This window comes from Corythoichthys intestinalis, chromosome 11 (genome assembly GCF_030265065.1).
Source record: "Corythoichthys intestinalis isolate RoL2023-P3 chromosome 11, ASM3026506v1, whole genome shotgun sequence".
Lineage (NCBI taxonomy): Eukaryota > Metazoa > Chordata > Actinopteri > Syngnathiformes > Syngnathidae > Corythoichthys > Corythoichthys intestinalis.
The window spans coordinates 13,525,528-13,548,613 of NC_080405.1; the positions used below are offsets into that span (position 1 = coordinate 13,525,528).

At 39.6% G+C, this 23,086-nt stretch overlaps 1 protein-coding gene across 2 annotated transcripts; it reads right to left on the reverse strand.

The window, feature by feature from the left end:
• Positions 1–4,344: 4,344 nt before the first annotated feature.
• setd7 (SET domain containing 7, histone lysine methyltransferase) lies at positions 4,345–21,826 on the reverse strand. Of its 2 annotated transcripts, XM_057850706.1 has the most exons (8): positions 21,602–21,826; positions 19,101–19,230; positions 14,837–15,038; positions 14,558–14,747; positions 5,670–5,751; positions 5,480–5,597; positions 5,229–5,386; positions 4,345–5,161 (listed from the first exon to the last, which is right to left on the reverse strand). In XM_057850706.1, exons 1-8 carry the CDS (start codon positions 21,639–21,641, stop codon positions 4,969–4,971), a joined length of 1,113 nt encoding a protein of 370 aa, XP_057706689.1. In that variant the 5' UTR covers positions 21,642–21,826; the 3' UTR covers positions 4,345–4,968. The 2 variants fall into 2 exon arrangements, 1 of the variants encoding a protein (XP_057706689.1); XR_009064851.1 differs by lacking the exons at positions 4,345–5,161; positions 5,670–5,751 and having other exon boundaries at positions 5,240–5,386; positions 21,602–21,797.
• Positions 21,827–23,086: the final 1,260 nt, after the last annotated feature.

Here is a 23,086-nt window from a genome sequence, read left to right on the forward strand (position 1 = left end):
TATTGGTTGGATGAAATATGCGAATTTTTTGAGATAGGGATTTTTGTTTTTTCTTGACTTTTTTGTCAAAATCATCAATATTAAAACAATAAAAGGCTTGAACTACTTTAGTTGTGTGTAATGAATCTAAATTATATGAAAGTCTAATGTTTATCAGTACATTACAGAAAATAATGAACTTTATCACGATATGCTAATTTTTTGAGAAGGACTAGTATATATATATATATATATATATATATATATATATATATATATATATATATATATATATATGGCGATAAAACACAGACAAGACTGAAAAAGCAGTTTCTGCTCTTGCACTCCTCTTGAAAAGAAACTGCTGTATTTTTAGCCAAAACAACTGTTGTGTTTGATAGAACAATATGTCTGTATGCTGCCATAGCAGATTCATGGCACATTAAGCCCGCAAACTATTTTTAATTTGTCCGTTTTGCCCCGGAAACCCCAGTTAAATATTTTGTTTGAAAAAAAAAAAAAAAGACTTTGAAAATTTTTTCACTCACATAAACTTTTAAACAAATTACATCACAATGAAAAAACTGGCGTCTGTAAAAAAGTCACGATATCTACCTCATAACTATCGCTAAATTGTATTTTTTTTTTGTTACTGTTGCCTTTTCCTTGATATGTTAGATGATAAATAATCAATCCAAACAAAGAAAAATTGAAAGAAAAAAAAAACGCTTAAAAAGGTAAATATATGAAAAAAAAAAATCTCGACCAGTCCTTGATGTCTGTGATTTCTACATCGCGACCATTGTTTTATTACCATGTTTCACCCATAAAATCCCCAAAAATCCATCTGTGGCCATTCACAGCTGTGTCTTGACACTCAGTGATACATGCGACATGGAGTTTTTGGAACGAAACAAGATACGTACGTGATAATATCTCGTTAAAGTCATGGCGTCTGTAATTCTCACCTCCAGATAGGATTTTGCTGTTTAAAAAACATTTAAAAAAAAAAAAAAAAAAAATGCCCTCCTGTCCAAAATTTTTCTTCCCCCAGAAAATTGAGATTTTAAGCTTTCCAATGATGTATCACACATGTATATCGGACAATTTTGAAATTTGGCAAAATTGGGGGTCTCAGAGCGGAACTTCAAGTCACCTGTTTTCCGCCATATATATACTGTATAATAATATGTACAGTGCCTTGCAAAAGTATTCGGCCCCCTTGAACCTTGCAACCTTTCGCCACATTTCAGGCTTCAAACATAAAGATATAAAATTTTAATTTTTTGTCAAGAATCAACAACAAATGGGACACAATCGTGAAGTGGAACAAAATTTATTGGATAATTTAAACTTTTTTAACAAATAAAAAACTGAAAAGTGGGGCGTGCAATATTATTCGGCCCCCTTGCGTTAATACTTTGTAGCGCCACCTTTTGCTCCAATTCCAGCTGCAAGTCGCTTGGGGTATGTTTCTATCAGTTTTGCACATCGAGAGACTGACATTCTTGCCCATTCTTCCTTGCAAAACAGCTCGAGCTCAGTGAGGTTGGATGGAGAGTGTTTGTGAACAGCAGTCTTCAGCTCTTTCCACAGATTCTCGATTGGATTCAGGTCTGGACTTTGACTTGGCTATTCTAACACCTGGATACGTTTATTTTTTAACCATTCCATTGTAGATTTGGCTGTATGTTTTGGATCATTGTCCTGTTGGAACATAAATCTCCGTCCCAGTCTCAAGTCTTGTGCAGATACCAACAGGTTTTCTTCCAGAATGTTCCTGTATTTGGCTGCATCCATCTTCCCGTCAATTTTAACCATCTTCCCTGTCCCTGCTGAAGAAAAGCAGGCCCAAACCATGATGCTGCCACCACCATATTTGACAGTGGGGATGGTGTGTTCAGGGTGATGAGCTGTGTTGCTTTTACGCCAAACATATCGTTTTGCATTGTGGCCAAAAAGTACAATTTTGGTTTCATCTGACCAGAGCACCTTCTTCCACATGTTTGGTGTGTCTCCCAGGTGGCTTGTGGCAAACTTTAAACGAGACTTTTTATGGATATCTTTGAGAAATGGCTTTCTTCTTGACACTCTTCCACAAAAGCCCAGATTTGTGCAGTGTACGACTAATTGTTGTCCTATGGACAGACTCTCCCACCTCAGCTGTAGATCTCTGCAGTTCATCCAGAGTGATAATGGGCCTCTTGGCTGCATCTCTGATCAGTTTTCTCCTTGTTTGAGAAGAAAGTTTGGAAGGACGGACGGGTCTTGGTAGATTTGCAGTGGTCTGATGCTCCTTCCATTTCAATATGATGGCTTGCACAGTGCTCCTTGAGATGTTTAAAGCTTGGGAAATCTTTTTGTATCCAAATCCGGCTTTAAACTTCTCCACAACAGTATCTCGGACCTGCCTGGTGTGTTCCTTGGTTTTCATAATGCTCTCTGCACTTTAAACAGAACCCTGAGACTATCACAGAGCAGGTGCATTTATACAGAGACTTGATTACACACAGGTGGATTCTATTTATCATCATCGGTCATTTAGGACAACATTGGATCATTCAGAGATCCTCACTGAACTTCTGGAGTGAGTTTGCTGCACTGAAAGTATAGGGGCCGAATAATATTGCACGCCCCACTTTTCAGTTTTTTATTTGTTAAAAAAGTTTAAATTATCCAATAAATGTTGTTCCACTTCACGATTGTGTCCCACTTGTTGTTGATTCTTGACAAAAAAATTAAATTTCATATCTTTATGTTTGAAGCCTGAAATGTGGCGAAAGGTTGCAAGATTCAAGGGGGCCGAATACTTTTGCGAGGCACTGTGTATATATATATATATATATATATATATATATATATATATATACACACACACTCGTCGGCCACTTTATCAGGTAAACCTGTCCAACTGCTCGTTAACACTTAATATCTAATCAGCCAATCACATGGCAGCAACTCAGTGCATTTAGGGATGTAGACATGGTTTAAGACAATCTCCTGCAGTTCAAATCGAGCATCAGTATGGGTAAGAAAGGTGATTTGAGTGACTTTGAACGTGGCATGGTTGTTGGTGCCAGAAGGGCTGGTCTGAGTATTTCAGAAACTGCTGATCTACTGGGATTTTCACGCACAACCATCTCTAGGGTTTACAGAGAATGGTCCGAAAAAGAAAAAATATCCAGTGAGCAGCGGTTCTGTGGGTGGAAATGCCTTATTGATGCCAGAGGTCAGAGGAGAATGGCCAGACTGGTTCGAGCTGATAGAAAGGCAACAGTGACTCAAATAACCACCCGTTACAACCAAGGTAGGCAGAAGGGCATCTCTGAACGCACAGTACGTCGAACTTTGAGGCAGATGGACTACAGCAGCAGAAGGCCACGCCGGGTGCCACTCCTTTCAGCTAAGAACAGGAAACTGAGGCTACAATTTGCACAAGCTCATTGAAATTGGACAATATAAGATTGGAAAAACGTTGCCTGGTCTGATGAGTCTCGATTTCTGCTGCGACATTCGGATGGTAGGGTCAGAATTTGGCGTCAACAACATGAAAACATGGATCCATCCTGCCATGTTCAGGCTGGTGGTGGTGGTGTAATGGTGTGGGGAATATTTTCTTGGCACTCTTTGGGCCGCTTGGTACCAGTTGAGCATCGTTGGAACGCCACAGCCTACCTGAGTATTGTTGCTGACCATGTCCATCCCTTTATGACCACAATGTACTCAACTTCTGATGGCTACTTTCAGCAGGATAATGCGCCATGTCACAAAGCTGGAATCATCTCAGACTGGTTTTTTGAACATGACAATGAGTTCACTGTACTCAAATGGCCTCCACAGTCACCAGATCTCAATCCAATAGAGCATCTTTGGAATGCGGTGGAACGGGAGATTTGCATCATGTATGTGCAGCCAACAAATCTGCACCAACTGTGTGATGCCATCATGTCAATATGGACCAAACTCTCTGAGGAATGCTTCCAGCATCTTGTTGAATCTATGCCACGAAGAATTGAGGCAGTTCTGAAGGCAAAAGGGGGTCCAACTACTAGCATGGTGTACCTAATAAAGTGGCCGGTGAGTGTATATATAAAGTGTCACATTTTGGCATCGGGAGAAAATACTTTTACTTTTTACTTGTAAATTTTGAAACAAGTATTTTTGAATTTTTACTTGAGTAAATTTCTTATTATTTTTTGCCCTTGTATCAGTACGGTTACTTAAAAACAAAAAAAAAAAGTGAGTACCGTACTTCATCCACCACTGCTTAAACTCGATCATCCTGTATCACGTGTGAATACCCCCCCCCCTCCCCCCATTCAACCAGAGACAATTTTAAGAAGCACAACACATCTGTATCAGAAAATATTTATTTCCCTCCCATTTAATAATTAGCATCTCTGGTCATTTTTCTTGATTTGACCTGCATTGATCAGGTACATGGCACAGATTCATGCTGTTTTATTGTACTTTTGTATAGTCTTGATGATATTTGTAATTGTAATGTGATTGTTGTGGTGGTCCTAAATCGGGTAAATCAATCTCTACTATAGGCGTAAGAACCAAATGCACAGACCACCACCTCTATACCTTATCACATTACATTGGCTGAAGGCTGATAGATAGTATTCAATAGCATTGTAATTTGATGACTGACTACTTGGATTTTAGTTATTACTTTGGCTTTTGGTAAGTTGCTTCCAAATATCTTTAACTTCTTTGCCTTTGTCTACCCAAAGGGTTGTGACCACACATAAAAATAAAGTTAATAATTGAGAAATGGCATGATTCCACTTTAAAAAAAATATTGCATAGATCATTTTCTCAATTTAAATGATTTGGTAGTCTAAAAAAAAATACTACTTTTTCTTAAATATTCAGCATAGCGACCTTTTATACTGTCTTTATAGTCCAGAATGTGGCTACAGGGAATAAAGAGTGAATCGTAGGCAGCAGGGTGTTGTATTGTCCAAAAGTTTATCTGTAGCCTCAATAGGCTGTGGGAACTGCTTGTCCATGTTGAAACACATGCAGCTCCTGCTTGTACCAGTCAGGAGCCTCAGGGGCATTCTTCCCAGTCGCCCCATGGTCGTAACCATAGGCAACAGTCAGCTCTTCATCCTTTTGCACGGCCCTTAATGTACGGATGCATTTGATAGACCCAAAACGGGGGTGGACAAACCTAGGGGGAAAAATAAAAGCTTTTAGAACCAATCATTGTAAACTTTATCAAGAGGTTTTGTACTCACACATCATATTTGCAGTTTGGGGTGAAGGAGTGGTTTGCTTTGTGACCAAGTGAGGCACAATATTTCTCTATCTGGTCAAATGGCTGAGGTACATCAATCACAGTGTCTTCATCGAGTGAGATTGTGTTGCCGTTCAATGCCCAGTCTCTGTTGTCTACCTGAGGATTATTAAAAACAAACAAACAAAAAAGGCTCAATGAAATTTGACACTGGAGGAATAAGATAAATAATGAGACCGGAAGGTTCCAAACCTCTGAGTGTGTGATTCGTACTCCATTATAAAAGGCCACCACGGTGTCTCTTTCAGCATCTATCTTGGCAAACAGACCTTGTCCAGCTCCTTTAATCAAGGAGTCTGCCACAAACACCCTGAAAAGGGAAATTTATCCAAGGATGCACAGAACAGTCCTGCAACTCCACTTCAAAGCTGACTGACAGTACCTTTGACTCTCGTAAGGGTCTGGCAGCAGAGTATGGGTAGCAATACAAGTGGACGTGGACTTATCATAAGTATAAACAGCACCTTGAAATGGGAGGACTGCATTAGAGGTTGTTTTTAAACGGCCATGCACTCTACTTAACAAACCGTATGAAACAGTGGAACAAAAAGATTTAGGAGTAGAAGACAATATACAGTGCCTTGCAAAAGTATTCGGCCCCCTTGAACCTTGCAACCTTTCGCCACATTTCAGGCTTCAAACATAAAGATATAAAATTTTATTTTTTTTTATCAAGAATCAACAACAAGTGGGACACAATCGTGAAGTGGAACAAAATTTATTGGATAATTTAAACTTTTTTAACAAATAAAAAACTGAAAAGTGGGGCGTGCAATATTATTCGGCCCCCTTGCGTTAATACTTTGTAGCGCCACCTTTTGCTCCAATTACAGCTGCAAGTCGCTTGGGGTATGTTTCTATCAGTTTTGCACATCGAGAGACTGACATTCTTGCCCATTCTTCCTTGCAAAACAGCTCGAGCTCAGTGAGGTTGGATGGAGAGTGTTTGTGAACAGCAGTCTTCAGCTCTTTACACAGCTTCTCGATTGGATTCAGGTCTGGACTTTGACTTGGCCATTCTAACACCTGGATACGTTTATTTTTTAACCATTCCACTGTAGATTTGGCTTTATGTTTTGGATCATTGTCCTGTTGGAAGATAAATCTCCGTCCCAGTCTCATGTCTTGTGCAGATACCAACAGGTTTTCTTCCAGAATGTTCCTGTATTTGGCTGCATCCATCTTCCCGTCAATCTTAACCATCTTCCCTGTCCCTGCTGAAGAAAAGCAGGCCCAAACCATGATGCTGCCACCACCATGTTTGACAGTGCGGATGGTGTGTTCAGGGTGATGAGCTGTGTTGCTTTTACGCCAAACATATCGTTTTGCATTGTGGCCAAAAAGTTCAATTTTGGTTTCATCTGACCAGAGCACCTTCTTCCACATGTTTGGTGTGTCTCCCAGGTGGCTTGTGGCAAACTTTAAACGAGACTTTTTATGGATATCTTTGAGAAATGGCTTTCTTCTTGCCACTCTTCCATAAAGGCCAGATTTGTGCAGTGTACGACTGATTGTTGTCCTATGGACAGACTCTCCCACCTCAGCTGTAGATCTCTGCAGTTCATCCAGAGTGATCATGGGCCTCTTGGCTGCATCTCTGATCAGTTTTCTCCTTGTTTGAGAAGAAAGTTTGGAAGGACGGCCGGGTCTTGGTAGATTTGCAGTGGTCTGATGCACCTTCCATTTCAATCTGATGGCTTGCACAGTGCTCCTTGAAATGTTTAAAGCTTGGGAAATCTTTTTGTATCCAAATCCGGCTTTAAACTTCTCTACAACAGTACCTCGGACCTGCCTGGTGTGTTCCTTGGTTTTCATAATGCTCTCTGCACTTTAAACAGAACCCTGAGACTATCACAGAGCAGGTGCATTTATAAGGAGACTTGATTACACACAGGTGGATTCTATTTATCATCATCGGTCATTTAGGACAACATTGGATCATTCAGAGATCCTCACTGAACTTCTGGAGTGAGTTTGCTGCACTGAAAGTAAAGGGGCCGAATAATATTGCACGCCCCACTTTTCAGTTTTTTATTTGTTAAAAAAGTTTAAATTATCCAATAAATGTTGTTCCACTTCACGATTGTGTCCCACTTGTTGTTGATTCTTGACAAAAAACAAAAATTTCATATCTTTATGTTTGAAGCCTGAAATGTGGCGAAAGGTTGCAAGATTCAAGGGGGCCGAATACTTTTGCAAGGCACTGTAGAATTTGCCATCTACAAAAGCTTCCGCGCAACCCTCTTATATGATTTTTTAGATAAGTGAATCTTTTCCTAATCATTTTGAAAACATTTACAGTATGTGTGACATCACACATTTTTGGCACTGGCGCACCTAACCTCTAGCCTGGAACTCGAGACTCACCGCTGTTCCAGCTATAGAGTCAGGGACCCAGCTCCTTATTGGCCTCTCGAACCCAAACGAAATCGTCCGATCCGTTTATTTGCGTGACGTGTTCTTAACGAGCAACGTAACTCTTGCACATCGGAAGTTGTCTCCACAACACAGATGGTGAACGGGAGAGCCGAGAATATGTTCCTATACGCAGTAAGTTCAGTTTTAAATGACCAAAAACACAATGAGTCGCTAAAACCAACAGTCTGTCTCGCGCTAGCCATGTTGAATAAACTTCTCCGTTTTCCGCTTTGCTCGAATGTTTACGTCCTTGCGCTAGTTTCTTGTCGCTTTACCAACGTCACGTCCACTCGTCGCTGATTGGTCCACTTCGCTGTCTGTTTGCTGTGGCTTGCTCCGCCCTGGGAATTTGATCCGCTGAACAGTTGCCAGACTCTATAGCTGGAACAGCGGTGAGTCTGGAGTTCCAGGCTACCTAACCTCAGTCCCACCCCCTCGGTCACAGCAGCATATTCACACACAAATAACGTTGAAGCCCAGACCTACAGTAGTATGTGGATTACACAAGGGTGGAATGTAACAAATTACATTTACTCTCGTTACTGAAACTAAGTAGTATTATTGTGGAATTTTTAATTGGAAAAATAAATAAATAAAAAGAAAGGAAATGAAAGGAACTAGAGGGTAGAGAAAAAAAAAACTTTGCATCTGCGCGGAGCATCCATCTGATTGGCTCTGGTCACTGCATTACCAGATGGTAACACAGTAGAAACCCAATTATGTCAAGAAAAGTGTTTTGCATCGCCACCAAATTGGATGGGCTTAAACACCATCGCAGAATTGAAACTCCACACAAATAAACCCTAAATTTCCAACCTGTGCAAGCCAGGATTGTCAATTATTGCAGTCGTCCGTGAAAGCCAGACATCGTAGCCAGCCGCTTTCCACTTTGAAGTGTTTGCATTTAAATGTGAATTTTCCACAAAACATGCCAACCAGTGGCTGAAGGAAATTAATCCATGCATCTTTCCCCCCATCCAAAAAGATGAAGTTGTTTGGAAATGTATCCGGTATCGTCACGTCAAAGACAGCCATGCGGTTGAGGAAGCTGGTGTTGAGTAACCACTAAAGGAGGAACCTTTTCAACTACTGTATGTTTTAATATTTATAGGACCACCACTCATCACCGTTTGACAAAGTCAAGGTATGACTTACAATATTCATATATCACTTCCTTCAAATAGCGACAGCAGCCAGTTGCGAGTTAGTGAGTCTTGCATTAGTTAAAGAAATTCTATGGCTGCTACTGGAGTGGAATGAGTTATGGCACCTCTGATAATTTTTAAGATTTTCCTTTACATATCATTGGGTGCATGGAGGATGAAGAACCCTGCATTCCAAGACAAACACTTGCTGCCCACAATTTGGTGGTTGGTCAATCATGCTGTAGGGGATGTGTGGCCAGTGCAGGTATTGGCAATCCTGTTAAAGTGGAAGGTTGCATGGATTCCAGTCACTATCAGCAGATTCTTCAGAACAATGTTCAAGAATCAGTGGCAAAGTTGAAGCAGTGCCAGGGCTGGATACTTCAACAAGACAATGACCCCAAACACTGCTCAAAACATACAAAGGCATTCATGCAGAGGAGAATGTCCAATGTTCTTAAATGGACATCTCAGTCCCCAAACCTGAATATTATTGAAAAACTGTGGTCTGATTTAAAGCAGGTTGTCCATGCTCGGAAACCATCAAAACTGGAAATGTTTTATGAAGATGAATGGCCAAAAATACCTTCAACCAGAATCGAGACATTAAATGAATATAGAATGTGTTAAGAGGCTGTTATTTTTGCAACAGAGTGATCTACTAAATAGTGATAGAATTTTTCTACTGGGGTTCCCAAATTTATGCACCTGCCTTTTTCTGTTTAAAACATTAGTGTACACTTTCAGTAACTTTGTAATTTCCTGGATGACGGCATACAGCCATATTGGTGAGAGAGGAAAAAAATTAAAATAAATAATGGGGCTGCTGCCCATTGCTGGTGAGTTTGGCGCTTCACTTTGTCTTGAAGCTTGGAATACTCCCACAAAAATTCCCATGAAAACATAAAAACAAGTCCGTGGCTCGGAATATTTTCATTTTAAACCATTTATAAATGTGTTTTTGACACTGATTGAGTTAAGAAGCCCTGCAAAGTATGTGGTCTGGCACAGGTACGGGCAGAAGGTTTTCTGTCGGCAAGCTCAAACACTACTGCGTGTCTAGCTACCCGTTAGCTACCCGCTCTTTACCAGTATGCCAGCAACTTGAAAAAGTGACTTGTTTTTAGGACTGGAGCAGATTAATTTTATTTCCAGGCATCCCAATGAAACACATTAAATGAATTAAGTTTGTCATTCAAGGTTTCACTGTAATAAATATGATTTTCACAAACCAATAAAACGATGTATCACAAATGACAATTTGACAGACTAAATATTAGAGATGGAAAGCTCTGTCATAAGGCTGATCTTGAAAGAAAATGATTCAATCACGATTCAACCCAGTTTACAATATTTAACATCATGTAGAAATAAAGCTATAGGTGTTTTTTGTTTTTTAACGTAGAAATCAATCATTAAGAACCCAATTATTTAAAAACTGACTGGCTTGCAACATATGGATCGAGCAATCAGCTCCCCATCTTTTTGTCACCATGGACTGATTTGATGTAAAAGGATCTTCTAATGAACTGTCTAAGCTTTATCTCGGGTATAAGGCGACAACGCACTGTCAGGGCGCTGTCATTATCAAAGCAATACTTACAGTAGTATGAAAAATTATCTGAACCTTTTGGAATTTCTCACAATACTGTATAAAATCACAACCAAATGTGATCTGATCTTTGTCAAAATCACACAGATAAACATTTATCGGTTTTCATATTTTGATGAGGATAGCATGCAAACAATGACAGAAGGGGGAAAACAGGGGTCGCGTTAACCGAATATTTTCCGTCGTTGACCGGTTTTTTAAAACGTTGACGGAAAAAACTGAAGTCTGTCCGTCATTTTGACAGGTTGCAATTCACACCCCAGACCACAGGGTGGCGAGTGAGCATATTAATTAGCTATTGTCTCTCTTGATGCACGACGTCGTTGGACTTACTCGGAAAAATGTCAAGGCAACTGAGTGTTTGCCTGGCACGGCCAGACTGTTCTCCCTGTATTTTTCAAACACTGAGAGAAAAGTCTGGGACACAGCCTCTCGAGTAGGTACAAAATCAATCGACAAATCAGATTTGTTTATTTGCGTGACGTGTTCTTCACGAGCAACGTCACTCTTGCGTGCCGAAAGTCGTCTTTACAACAACACGGATGGCGGGAGAGCCGACAATATGTTCCAATCCGCGGTAAATTCAGTTTTAAATGAGCTAAAACACATCGACAAGAGACATTGACAACAGTCTGTCTCGCGCTAGCCATGTTGAATAAACGCCGTTCTCCTCCTATGTTTACTTCCGCGCGCAAGTCCCTCGTCCTGCCCTCGTCGCTTTGCTAACGGCACGTCTGCCCGTCGCTGATTGGTGCACTCCGCTGTCTGTTTGCCTCTTGTTAAGCTTGTTCGGACAGAATATTAATTAAAAATGAATGAAAACTAAATACTGTTGAATATGTCATTATTATCATTTTAAAAATGTAAGTGACGGGTAAGAATAGATTATGACCGGATTTTTATGACACTGTCAGTCAAAATGACAGACAACGAAAAAGTCTAGCGCAACCTCTGCGAAAAATAAGTAAATGAACCCTCTGCCTAAGGAGACTTAAAGAGCAACTGAAACCAATTTTTACCAAAAATTTTTAAATCAGGGGTGTGCCCAATCACTGATGAGTGCTTTAAAGCTGCCCTGCCCACTATACAACACATATCTGGTAAGAAATGTCTTGAAGCATTGTCAGATCTGCATCATGGCTCGGTCAAAAGAGCTGTCTGAAGACCTGTGATTAAGGATTGTTGATTTCTATAAAGCTGGCAAAGGATACAAAACCATCTCTAAAAGTCTGGAAGTTCATCAATCGACAGTCAGAGAAGTTGTGTAGGTAACACTTTACAATAAGGGTCCCTTAATTAACATTAATTAATGCATTTTTAGAAAATAACTAATGTATAAGTAACATTGCAATAATTAATATAATTGCTGATCTAACATTTATTAATATATTAAATAACATAAGTTAATGCACAACCAGACAGTAACTAATGGTTTGGTAAAATAAAAATAAAAAAAGGCCTATATAGGGTTAGGGGTTTGGGTTCAGGGTTAGGGTTTGTTAACTTAGCATTTATAATTTCTTAGTTAAGGGACACATGTGCTACACTTTACAATAAGGATCCAAAAAGCATTCAGTAATGGTTGATAAAGGTTAAGGGGGGGAACTTAAGCATTTATAATTTCTTAGTTAAGGGACACGTGTGCTACACTTTACAATAAGGGTCCCAAAAACATTCAGTAATGGTTAATTAAGGTTAAGTAAAACTTATGAGGTACGTACACGTGAAACAATACCATACTTAAGGTTAGGTTAGCAGCACCCAAGGACTCACAGAGCAATGTTTCTCATTTTAAAATAACAATCACTTACTAGTACCAGTATACATTCATAACTATTTATTAATGCACTAATGTATATGTGAATTAATGTTGAGTAATGTATTATATATATTATAACCCAACCTTAAGTATGGTATTATTTCACGTGAAGATAAGCAATTATAGTAATTATTGTAATGTTACTTAAACATTATTTATTGTCTAAAAATGCATTAACTAATGTTAATTAAGGGATCCTTATTGTAAAGTGTTACCGTTGTCTACAAATGGAGAGAGTTTGGCAATGTTGCTTCTCTCCCAAGGAGTGCCCGTCCACCAAAAATGACGCCAACAGTTCAGCGCAGAATACTCTGAGAGGTAAAACTATGTTATGTACATGTAAAAGTATGGCCAAGAATGGTGTTCATGGGAGGACTCCAGTATGTCCTTAAGTATGTAAAACTATGGCCAAGAATTGTGTTCATGGGAGGACTCCACAGAGGAAGAAGCCACTACTGTCTAAAAAAAAACATTGCTGCTCATTTATTGTTCGCAAAGAGGCACTTGGATACTCCACAAAAGTTTTGGCAAAATATTTTGTGGACTGATAAAACCAAAGTTGAATTGTTTAGGAGTAACACACAACGTCATGTGTGCAGGAAAAATGGAACAGCTTACCAACATCAACACCTCATCCCCACCATGAAGCATGGTGGAGGGAGCATCATGATTTGGGGCTGTTTTGCTACCTCCGGGCCTGGACAACTTGCAATCATTATTGAAGGAATGAATTCAAAAGTGTATCAGGATGTTTTGCAGGAAAACCTAAGGCCGTCAGTCAGACAGTTGAAGCTAAAAAGAGGATGGATGCTGCAACAAGACAATTGATCCAAAACAGAGAACTAAATCAACTTCAGAATGGTTTCAGAAGAACAAAATACACGTTCTGCAGTGGCCAAGTCAAAGTAAAGACACCTAAAGACAACGATTCATGCCAGACATCCCAGGAATCTAACTACAGCAGTTTTCTAGAGAAGAATGGGCCAAGATTAGTCCTGATCAATGTGGCAGACTGATCTGCAGCTACAGGAAGCGTCTGGCTGAAGTTATTGCTGCCAAAGGAGGGGGGGGGGGGCATAAAATATTAAATGTGATGGTTTACTTACTTATTTTTTCCCCTTCTGTCATTGTTTGCAAACTACCCTCATTAAAATATGAAAACCTATAAACGGTTTTAGTTAAAGTAGACACTGTATTTTTATCTGTATGATTTTGACAAAGATCAGATCACATTTGACTGTGATTTTATGCAGTATTGTGAGAAATTCCAAAAGGTTCAGATAATTTTTCATACTACTGTAAGTATTGCATCGATAATGACAGTGCCCTGGCAGCGCCTTGTCGCCTTTACCCGAGATGAAGCTTAGACAATTCATTAGAAGATTCTTTTACATCAAAGTCAAGTCAAGTCAAAGTCTTGAACTTGAACCCCATTGAGATGCTTTGGCATTACCTACAGACAGCCGTTCTGCAGCTACAGGAAGAGTCTGGTTGAAGTTATTGCTGCTTGGGGGGCAGAAAATATGAAATGTGATGGTTCACTTACTTATCTTATTTTTCCCCCTTCCCTCATTGTTTGCATAATATCCTCATTAAAATATGAAAACCTTAAAATGTTTGGGTGGTTTTAGTTAAAGCAGACACTGTTTTTTCATCTGTGTGATTCTGATTTTGACAAAGATCAGATCACATTTGATGGTGATTTTATGCAGAAATATGAGAATTTCCAAAAGGTTCACATACTTTTTTATACCACTGTAGTTGGGATTTTATTTAGAATTTCCCCCACCCTCAAATTATCGTGTTGGCCTTTGCAGGTGCAATCGTGCTAATAGCTATCCTTCTCTGTTCTTGGTATATACTGTAAATGTAGTCACTAGTCAAACGTTCATGTTTTAGAAGTGGTTATAGAGGCATTGGTGCCAATAGCATTAATTTATATTTCTTTCCATTGTCATATGGAAACGCGATGTTACTTGCTTGCTTGTATTACTGGTCCTGTAATTCCCCTGAGCCTGTGCGAGGTTCGTTCCATGAGTTGTTGTAGGTTGTTGAAAAAGACAAAAACAATACAAAACCTCAGGCAACTGATTCCTAGCATCCTGTCAGCTTTTGTATTGATTGAGGAGCCCGCTACCGACACGTTTGTAATTCCCACCATTCCGAATGCATTTCTGGTGGAATCCGTTATCATCTAAAAACCTGCTTAATGTACCATGTGGTGATGTGTTTGGCAAGTAAAAATGTTGTACCAGTGCATGTGGCTGCTTGCTTACCATGAGGTGTGACCTCGAAATATGGTCTTCCGTTCTCAGCAACTGTAAGTGTGGCGAGCCGAGCTTGAATTAGTTCTCCTTCAACAAAACTTCCATGTAGAGCTGTACGTCTATCAGGGTAGACGTATGCTAATGATTCACCGGTCATATCTCCTTCGTCATTCACCTCCCCAAACACACAGCCTCCATCCTAGATTAAACATACAAAATAAATACATGATTTTTTGGGATTAAAATCGGTGTTATGTGAACTTTAGGCAGCAAGTTAGATTGACCCACAGGGTAGTATGCCCAGCACTCTCCACAGCGAATGTTGTCTTTGTACTGGCCCTTGAACACCAGGCGACCCTCTCGATCCAATTCCTGAGCTGGCCCGTTGAGTTCGCCATCCACATACGTGCCATACATGATGCCCCCTTCTTCGTACGAATACACCCCCTGACCCTGAAGAACATCATCCACATAGAAGCCCTCCAAGGTGCTGAGCAGAAAAGGCAGAGGTAATTTGAATAAATCACCTGAACGTACTGACATAATTGGGTTAATTTAACTCAAATCTTCTTTGAAATAGAGAGGAAACATTTACTGGTTCATTTGGATAACTAAATTAAGCATGACGGCTGTTAGTGTAAACCAGGGGTGCCCAAACCGGTCCTCTAAGGTCACTGTGGGTCCTGGTTTTTGGTCCTACGTCCTACGTTTTACCTGGGGGTCGGCAACCCATGTTTTGAGAGCCGCATGCGGCTCTTTAGCGCTACCCTAGTGGCTCCCTGGAGCGTTTCAAAAATGTTTGAAAATGGAAAAAGATGGGGGAGGGAAATATATTTTTTGTTTGAACATGGTTTCTGTAGGAATACAAACATGACATAAACAATCTTAACGTTTTGCAATGCAGTAAAAATGTGGAGAATAAATATTACATTTCAACTAGTGATGCACGATAATACATTTTTCAACCGATATCGATAACCGATAATTTCCTGCTGCTTCCACCCGATAACCGATAATGTCACGCCGATAATTCTATTCAAATATGTATGTAAAATTTTAAAGTATACAAAGATCAAATGTTACTGTGCAAAAATGTAATTTAGTGCTATTTTTTTAAACATCAAATGTGAACAAGTAGTAAATTCCAACAACTAAACAATTGCAATGACGTTGTGTAATGGTAAGCTTTTGGCAACAATTACTTAGAGAGTAAACACCCAAGTTGCACAAAAATGCCTTTAAAAGTAAGCCATTCCTAACATATATCACATTACTACACTGCAAAAACACTTCCTTAAAACTAGCAGAATTGGACAAAACTGTTGACTGCGCCCATTTGGAGGCTTAATCAAGTATATAATTATCGGACTGCATTATCGGTTGAATTTCATTTTATCTGGATTATCTGTGTGACGTCATAATTGCCATTATCGGCCGATAATTATCGGTAACCAATATTATCGTGCATCTCTAATTTCAACATTTCTGTCAACGAAGATTTGCGTATAGCCTGTGACGTACGTTTCTATCAGCAGGGCGGCTGTTGTAAACAAAACGGCGGCTATATGACCGGCCATAGAATTGGATCTTACAGGGGAAACGAGGGGAAAAAAAGTGAGAACAGAGGATTCAACGTTTCTTGGCCCAAATCAATTGCATTCATTGCCAATGCGGAAGGATATTCTGAATGTTCTAAAAGTTGCCAAATCACAAAAGGAGTAATGTGGAAAGACATTTCCGGGGAAGGCATACTTCTTTTGGAGCCGAGTACCCAGTGAGTGCGATTGCATTATTCCTGGAAAAATTAGAGGAGTGCAAAAATAGATTTAAAAAGTGGATTGCATCCCCAAACTCCGCTACTGCTGCAAAGCTGCAAGTTTTGTTGCAAACGGCCAAGCTGCAAGAATTTGGAATAAATGTGGAACCGCAGGACATCCGTCATTGCTTTCTGCTCCCAGCTGGGGGTAGAGGATCGGCGGCGGTGGTCGTGAAGCTGGCAGACCACAAGAGCAGGTTGCCCTGTTTAACCAGCGCCACCGCCTGAAAGGAACGAAGAGTTTTCTGAATGACAACTTGACTCACCGAAATGCCCAAATAGCGAGAAAAGCACGTCAGCTCAAGAAAGAGGGAAAAATTGCCAGCACCTGAGTCTCGGATTGCAAAATCCTTGTCAAATCGCAAGATATGAAGATAAAAGTCGTGAGAAGTCTTGAAGAGCTGACCTCATTCGGAAGTTAATGATGACACCTGTCCACATTCTGTAACTGTCAATGATACCGATGATGATGACAATGACAATAAATTTCATTCATTCATTCATTCAAACCGGGAGATAATGAAGCGTGGAAAACCGTTCACAGATGGTGACTGGTAAATGCAGGAGTCATTCATCAACATATCAGAACACCTATTTGCAGACTTCAAAAATTACATCAAAATTTGGATTTCTTTATTGCATTTCTTAAATTTTATCGAAGCAATTAAACAATTCATTAATACTGTAACGAAGTTAAACTTGAAGTAGCATAGTACAACAACAAGTAGTCAAGTGTTCTCCCACTTGAAAATATTAGAGAGGCCTGTAATTGTCAACATGGGTAGACCTCAACCATGAGAGACAGAATGTGGGGAAAAAAACAGAAAATCACATTGTTTGATTTTTAAAGAATTTATTTGCACATCATGGTGGAAAATAAGTATTTGGTCAATACCAAAAGTCAATCTCAAATTCTCAATACTTTAAGTACCCTTTGTTGGCAATAACGGAGGCCAAACATTTTCTGTAACTCTTCACAAGCTTTTCACACACTGTTGCTGGTATTTTGGCCCATTCCTCCATGCAGATCTCCTCTAGAGCAGTGATGTTTTGGGGCTGTCGTTGGGGAACACGGACTTTCAACTCCCTCCACAGATTTTCTATGGGGTTGAGATCTGGAGACTGGCTAGGCTTCTCCAGGACCTTGAAATGATTCTTACAAAGCCACTCCTTTGTTGCCCTGGCTGTGTGTTTGGGATCATTGTCATGCTGAAAGATACAGCCACATCTTCACTGCCCTTGCTGATGAAAGGAGATTTTAACTCAAAATCTCTCGATACATGGCCCCATTCATTCTTTCCTTTATACAGATCAGTCGTCCTGGTCCCTTTGCAGAAAAACAGCCCCAAAGCATGATGTTTCCACCCCCATGCTTCACAGTGGGTATGGTGTTCTTCGGATGCAATTCAGTATTCTTTCTCCTCCAAACACGAGAACCTGTGTTTCAACCAAAAAGTTCTATTTTGGTTTCATCTGACCATAACACATTCTCCCAGTCCTCTTCTGGATCATCCAAATGCTCTCTAGCGAACCGCAGATGGGCCTGGACGTGTACTGGCTTCAGCAGGGGGACACGTCTGGCAGTGCAGGATTTGAGTCCCTGGCGGCGTATTGTGTTACTGATAGTAGACTTTGTTACTGTGGTCCCAGCTCTCTGTAGGTCATTCACTAGGTCCCCCCGTGTGGTTCTGGGATTTTTGCTCACCGTTCTTGTCATTTTGACGCCACGGGGTGAGATCTTGCATGGAGCCCCAGATCGAGGGAGATTATCAGTGGTCTTGTATGTCTTCCATTTTGTAATAATTGCTCCCACGGTAGCGCTTTGGTCTTGGCCATAGTGGAGTTTGGAGTTTGACTGACTGAGCTTGTGGACAGGTGTCTTTTATACCGATAATGAGTTAAAACAGGGACCATTAATACAGGTAACGAGTGGAGCCTCATTAGAAGTTAGACCTCTTTGACAGCCAGAAATCTTGCTTGTTTGTAGGTGACCAAATACTTATTTTCCACTCTAATTTGGAAATCAATTCTTTAAAAACCAAACAATGTGATTTTCAGTTGTTTTTTTTTCCCACAATCGGTCTCTCATGGTTGAGGTTTACCCATGTTGACAATTACAGGCCTCTCTAATATTTTCAAGAAGGACAACTTGCACAATTGGTGGTTGACTAAATACTTACTGTATTTGCCCCACTGTATAACATGTGTTGCCTTAATTATAATGCTTCTTGAAGGTTTTTAATTTTTTTTGCAGCTCCAGACATTTGTTTTTTGTTATTTTGGCCGAATATGGCTCTTTCAACATTTTGGGTTGCCGACCCCTGGTTTAATCAATGAGGTTTTTGCTAAAACAATTAGCACCGGACTACAATAAACTAATTACACTTGTAAGACACCAGATTGGTGCAAAAGTGTCATCCTTTTTTGTTGGAAAGAAATCCAGTAGACACTGCAGTCTAGTGTGGAACACTTTGGGAACCCCTGGTGTAAATGGTACTTCTAACAATATACTGGTATGCTTCACTAAATTTTAAGGGAAACAGAAAAAAATAATCATGAACATTTCTTCAAAATAAAGTGTGCCCGCTTTCAATATGTAGCCTATTGCTATGGCAAGATTCATCAACTTAATTCATGACGTTTCAGGGTTGCTTGTTCAGTCTTGAGCTGTTACGAGTGAATACACTTTTGTGATCTTAAAAATGTTCACTATGAGTTCAAATGAAAGTACAGTACCTTCCATCAAAGAAAAAGAATTTTCCCTTCCCATTTTTCTCTCCGTGTTTAAAGTGTCCTTCAAAGCGATCACTAGATGAGTAAGTCACTGTGCATTGCCCATGAGGTTGGTCATCTTCATCCAGCGGACCTAAACAGAGTCAATAATTACACTTGATGGATGATTATATAATATGAGCATCATCTGAAGCCTTCATTTAGTACCGACATTAAATGAGAAAGGACACGTTAAAGGAAATTCTTCAGCATTTATGAACCCTTATTGTACTGGACATTTCATGATGGATCAATTTTTGGCATTACACAAGTTCCCCATGTACTGTACTTCTGTTCTAGAAGTAACATAATTAACTGTCACGTGGCAATCACTATCCAGTAAGATTTTAGGGTATATCTCGGAGATTTTGATCCATGAATTCATTCTAAAAAATGAATAAATAATGAAATAACAAGAAAGCGCCCCCTGCTTAATAATGTCGAGAAAATGTGATGCAAAATTAAGAGACCAGGAGTATCATATGAGTTAGTCAAGTGTATCGAAACGAAAGGAATCTAAATTTGTTTGGACTCCAGTGGTGCCTCCAGAATGTATAATAGTACCGGGTGATTCAAAAATAATGTTCCAAAACCATTGCGGTATATTTAAAAAAACAAAAAACAATAACTAGCTGGATAAACGTATTGTATATAACTTCAAGTTTTTATTTCACGCTTTACAAGTCCTCAATGTGACCACCACCAGCGGCACCGACAACATCGAGCCGACATGACTTTTAATTTGTTAAAATTACCTATTTGTTAAAAAGACTTTTAATTCTTATTTTAATTCTTATTAATTAATTAATAAGAATTAATTAAAAAAGAAAAAAAAGAATTAATAAAAATTAGGGCTGTCAAAATTATCGTGTTAACGGGCGTTAATTAATTTTCTTAATTAATCACGTTAAAATATTTGACGCAATTAAAGCACTCCCCCGCTCAGACAGATTTATATGTCAGTACAGTGAACTGCTTGTTAATTGTGTTTCATGGAGTTTTGCCGCCCTCTGCTGGCGCTTGGGTGCGACTGATTTTATAGGCTTCAGCACCCATGAGCATTGTGTAAGTAATTATTGACATCAACAATGGCGGGCTACTAGTTTATTTTTTTGATTGAAAATTTTACAAATTAAAACGAAAACATTAAGAGGGGTTTTAATATAAAATTTCTATAACTTGTACTAACATTTTTCTTTTAAGAACTACAAGTCTTTCTATCCATGGATCGCTTTAACAGAATGTTAATAATGTTAATGCCATCTTGTTGATTTATTGTTATAATAAACAAATAGTCCTTATGTACTGTATTTTGAATGTATATATCCATCTTGTGTCTTATCTTTCCATTCCAACAATAATTTACAGAAAAATATGTCATATTTTATAGATGGTTTGAATTGCGATTAATTACGATTAATTAATTTTTAAGCTGTAATTAACTCGATTAAAAATTTGAATCGTTTGACAGCCCTAATAAAAATACAGTATTTCCAGGAATTGGCTGCCTGAGAAGGGGCAGTAATATCAGTGCAGGTATGGCTGTGAAGGCTCAAGATTCATGGGCGCATTCAAAATGTATTGGATGTCTAGCACCCTCAATTGCAGCAAATGAGTTAAATGAATGCTCTTTAAGGGTTAAAAAAAATAAACAATTAGCGCATGAAAGGGTTAAATCAGGTATTTGTACTTTAAATGTAGTACTTTTAATGAGACAGTAGTGACACATGCCTTTTATGCAAACATTTGGTTCAACTGGCAGCCAGAGCAGGACCTAAATATGCGAATTGTGTCAGGGAGGGCAAACGAATATAATATGGACTAATCATGGGTGACTTGTTGCACAGAAGTGCAACAGAATGTAGGCTGAATTTAAGCTACTTGTGCTGGCCATATTTAATACTTTCATACTTTACTGCGAGCCATTAAAAACTTGGGAGTGGGTCACAGTTGGCCCGCGGGCCGTAGTTTGGATACTCCGTTTTAGCCTCAGCAGTTACTTTTAAGTTCAGTAATGAGTTAAACAAGTACATACTTCCACTTGAATATGAACGCTTTCCTCTTACAGTTTTGGAACACATGATAATCGTATTAGATACCCGCTGGACGCATGCTTCAGTTTGCGTTGATATAAAGTTTATATGTCAGACTTACTTCAAGTCAAAAGCAATCGAAACTACACGTTTACTAGTGGCGCGTGCATTATAATGTCCGTAGCGTGTAATTTTCTTCCCGGGGCTACTTCCGGTCGACCGGCACTCTTGCAGCGAGAGTTTGGGAGAAGCCAGACCGCTGTTGGGCGCCTGTCAGGCAGCTCCTCTGCTCAAATCGAGGCCCGGGCGCGTCGTGTTGCACAGGGGGCCCACTAGCCGGCCGACGTGTGGAGATTCGCCAGTTATTTGACTTCCCCCACTCAACGGCGCAAGTATATCTTTTTTAAATTCGACGGACTTTTGTCGTCTTACCTTCCACGACTTCTTCCACGCTCTCATCCTCGCTGTCCATTCTGTAGGAGGCGGCTTCTAAGTAGTGACAAAAAACAGCTTCCACTATCCAATACTCTCCACCACGCGTGGGGCGTCACCGAGACATGGTAATACCGTGTGACAGTCAGACTGTGACTTTCTATGGCAACTTTTAGGACTGAATCATTGAATGGTGAATAGAATGAGGACACTTATCGCAAGTCGTCACTTGTTGCATTATAGCGTGCTACGTACACATCACGCAACTGTTGATTATTTCGAGAAAAGTTGCTTTTTCAAAAGTGTTTCGAGTGATGCCTCGTTTTTCGCGGTTAATGGGGACCAGAACCCGCCCCGATAAGTGAAAAACCGCGAAGTAGCAAAAAATAAAATAAAAAATATATATGGCGGAAAACACTCAGGTGACTTGAAGTTCTGCTCTGAGACCCCCAATTGAGCCAACTTTCAAAATTGTCCGATATGCATGTGTGATACATCATTCGAAAGCTTTAAATCTCAATTTTCTAGGGGAGGAAAAATTTTGAACAGGAGGGCATTTAAAAAAAAAAATGTTTTTTAAAAAGCAAAACCCTATCTGGAGGTGAGAGCACGCGAGAGCAGAATTACAGACACCATGACTTTAAGGAGATATTATCGCGTACTTACCTTGTTTCGATCCAAAAACTCCATGTAGCATGTATCAGTGAGTGTTAAGACACCGCTGTGAATGGAGACAGCTATGGGTGAAACATGGCAATATAACCAGGGGTGAAAGTGAACCAGAACGGTCAGGAACGCAGTTCCAGTATTAGATTCAGGTCCAGAACGCAGTTCCGGTATAAGATTCAGGGCCGGAGACTGTTCCATTATAAGATTCTAGGGCCGGAATGCTGTATTGGTACACGGTACTTTGATTCCGAAAATATGACGGCAACTGTTAAAACGCTATGTAAAACAAAACAAAAAAAAATGCTAAGCTGCCACACATGCATTTCATCTCCAAGAGGAAAACAATCTACCAACATCAGATTTACATACACAAATGTTAACAACAAGCATAATAAAGTGCTTGTGTATGGTAATCCGTTTCCACCAATATTTATCATTTATTTTATTCCACGGACGGCATGGAGTTTTCCCCAGCTGCAGCAGTTACCTGAGTCTGACAGTGATGAGTCACGTTAATGTGCAAATGCACGCAGCAAAGTAAAATGTCCGGACTCATTTATCCGTTCAGTTGGCTGACATACTGACATGTGATCAGCAGAGATAGTTAGCTCTGATTGGTTCAAATGTGCATATTTTCTGGAACAGCAAAAAAAAAAAGAAAAAAAATGTTGTAGAATTGATGCGACAAATACAGGGCAATGAAACATAAAATGGATCAAATCTTTAAGGGCAACGAAAGAGTTGAGGAGGCTTATTTATCATATCTAGTTTTATTTACTCTGATGGGTAGGTTCAGAACATCTTAGCTGTCAATGT

Coding starts and splice junctions, on each gene's coding strand:
- setd7 (XM_057850706.1), bottom strand. CDS start 21,641: ATGGACAGCGAGGATGAGAGCGTGGAAGAAGTCGTGGAAG. Junction 15,039..19,100: donor TTCTTTTTCTTTGATGGAAG/GTACTGTACTTT, acceptor TTTTCTGCTCAG/CACCTTGGAGGGCTTCTATG. Junction 5,598..5,669: donor GACCCTTACGAGAGTCAAAG/GTACTGTCAGTC, acceptor TTCCCTTTTCAG/GGTGTTTGTGGCAGACTCCT.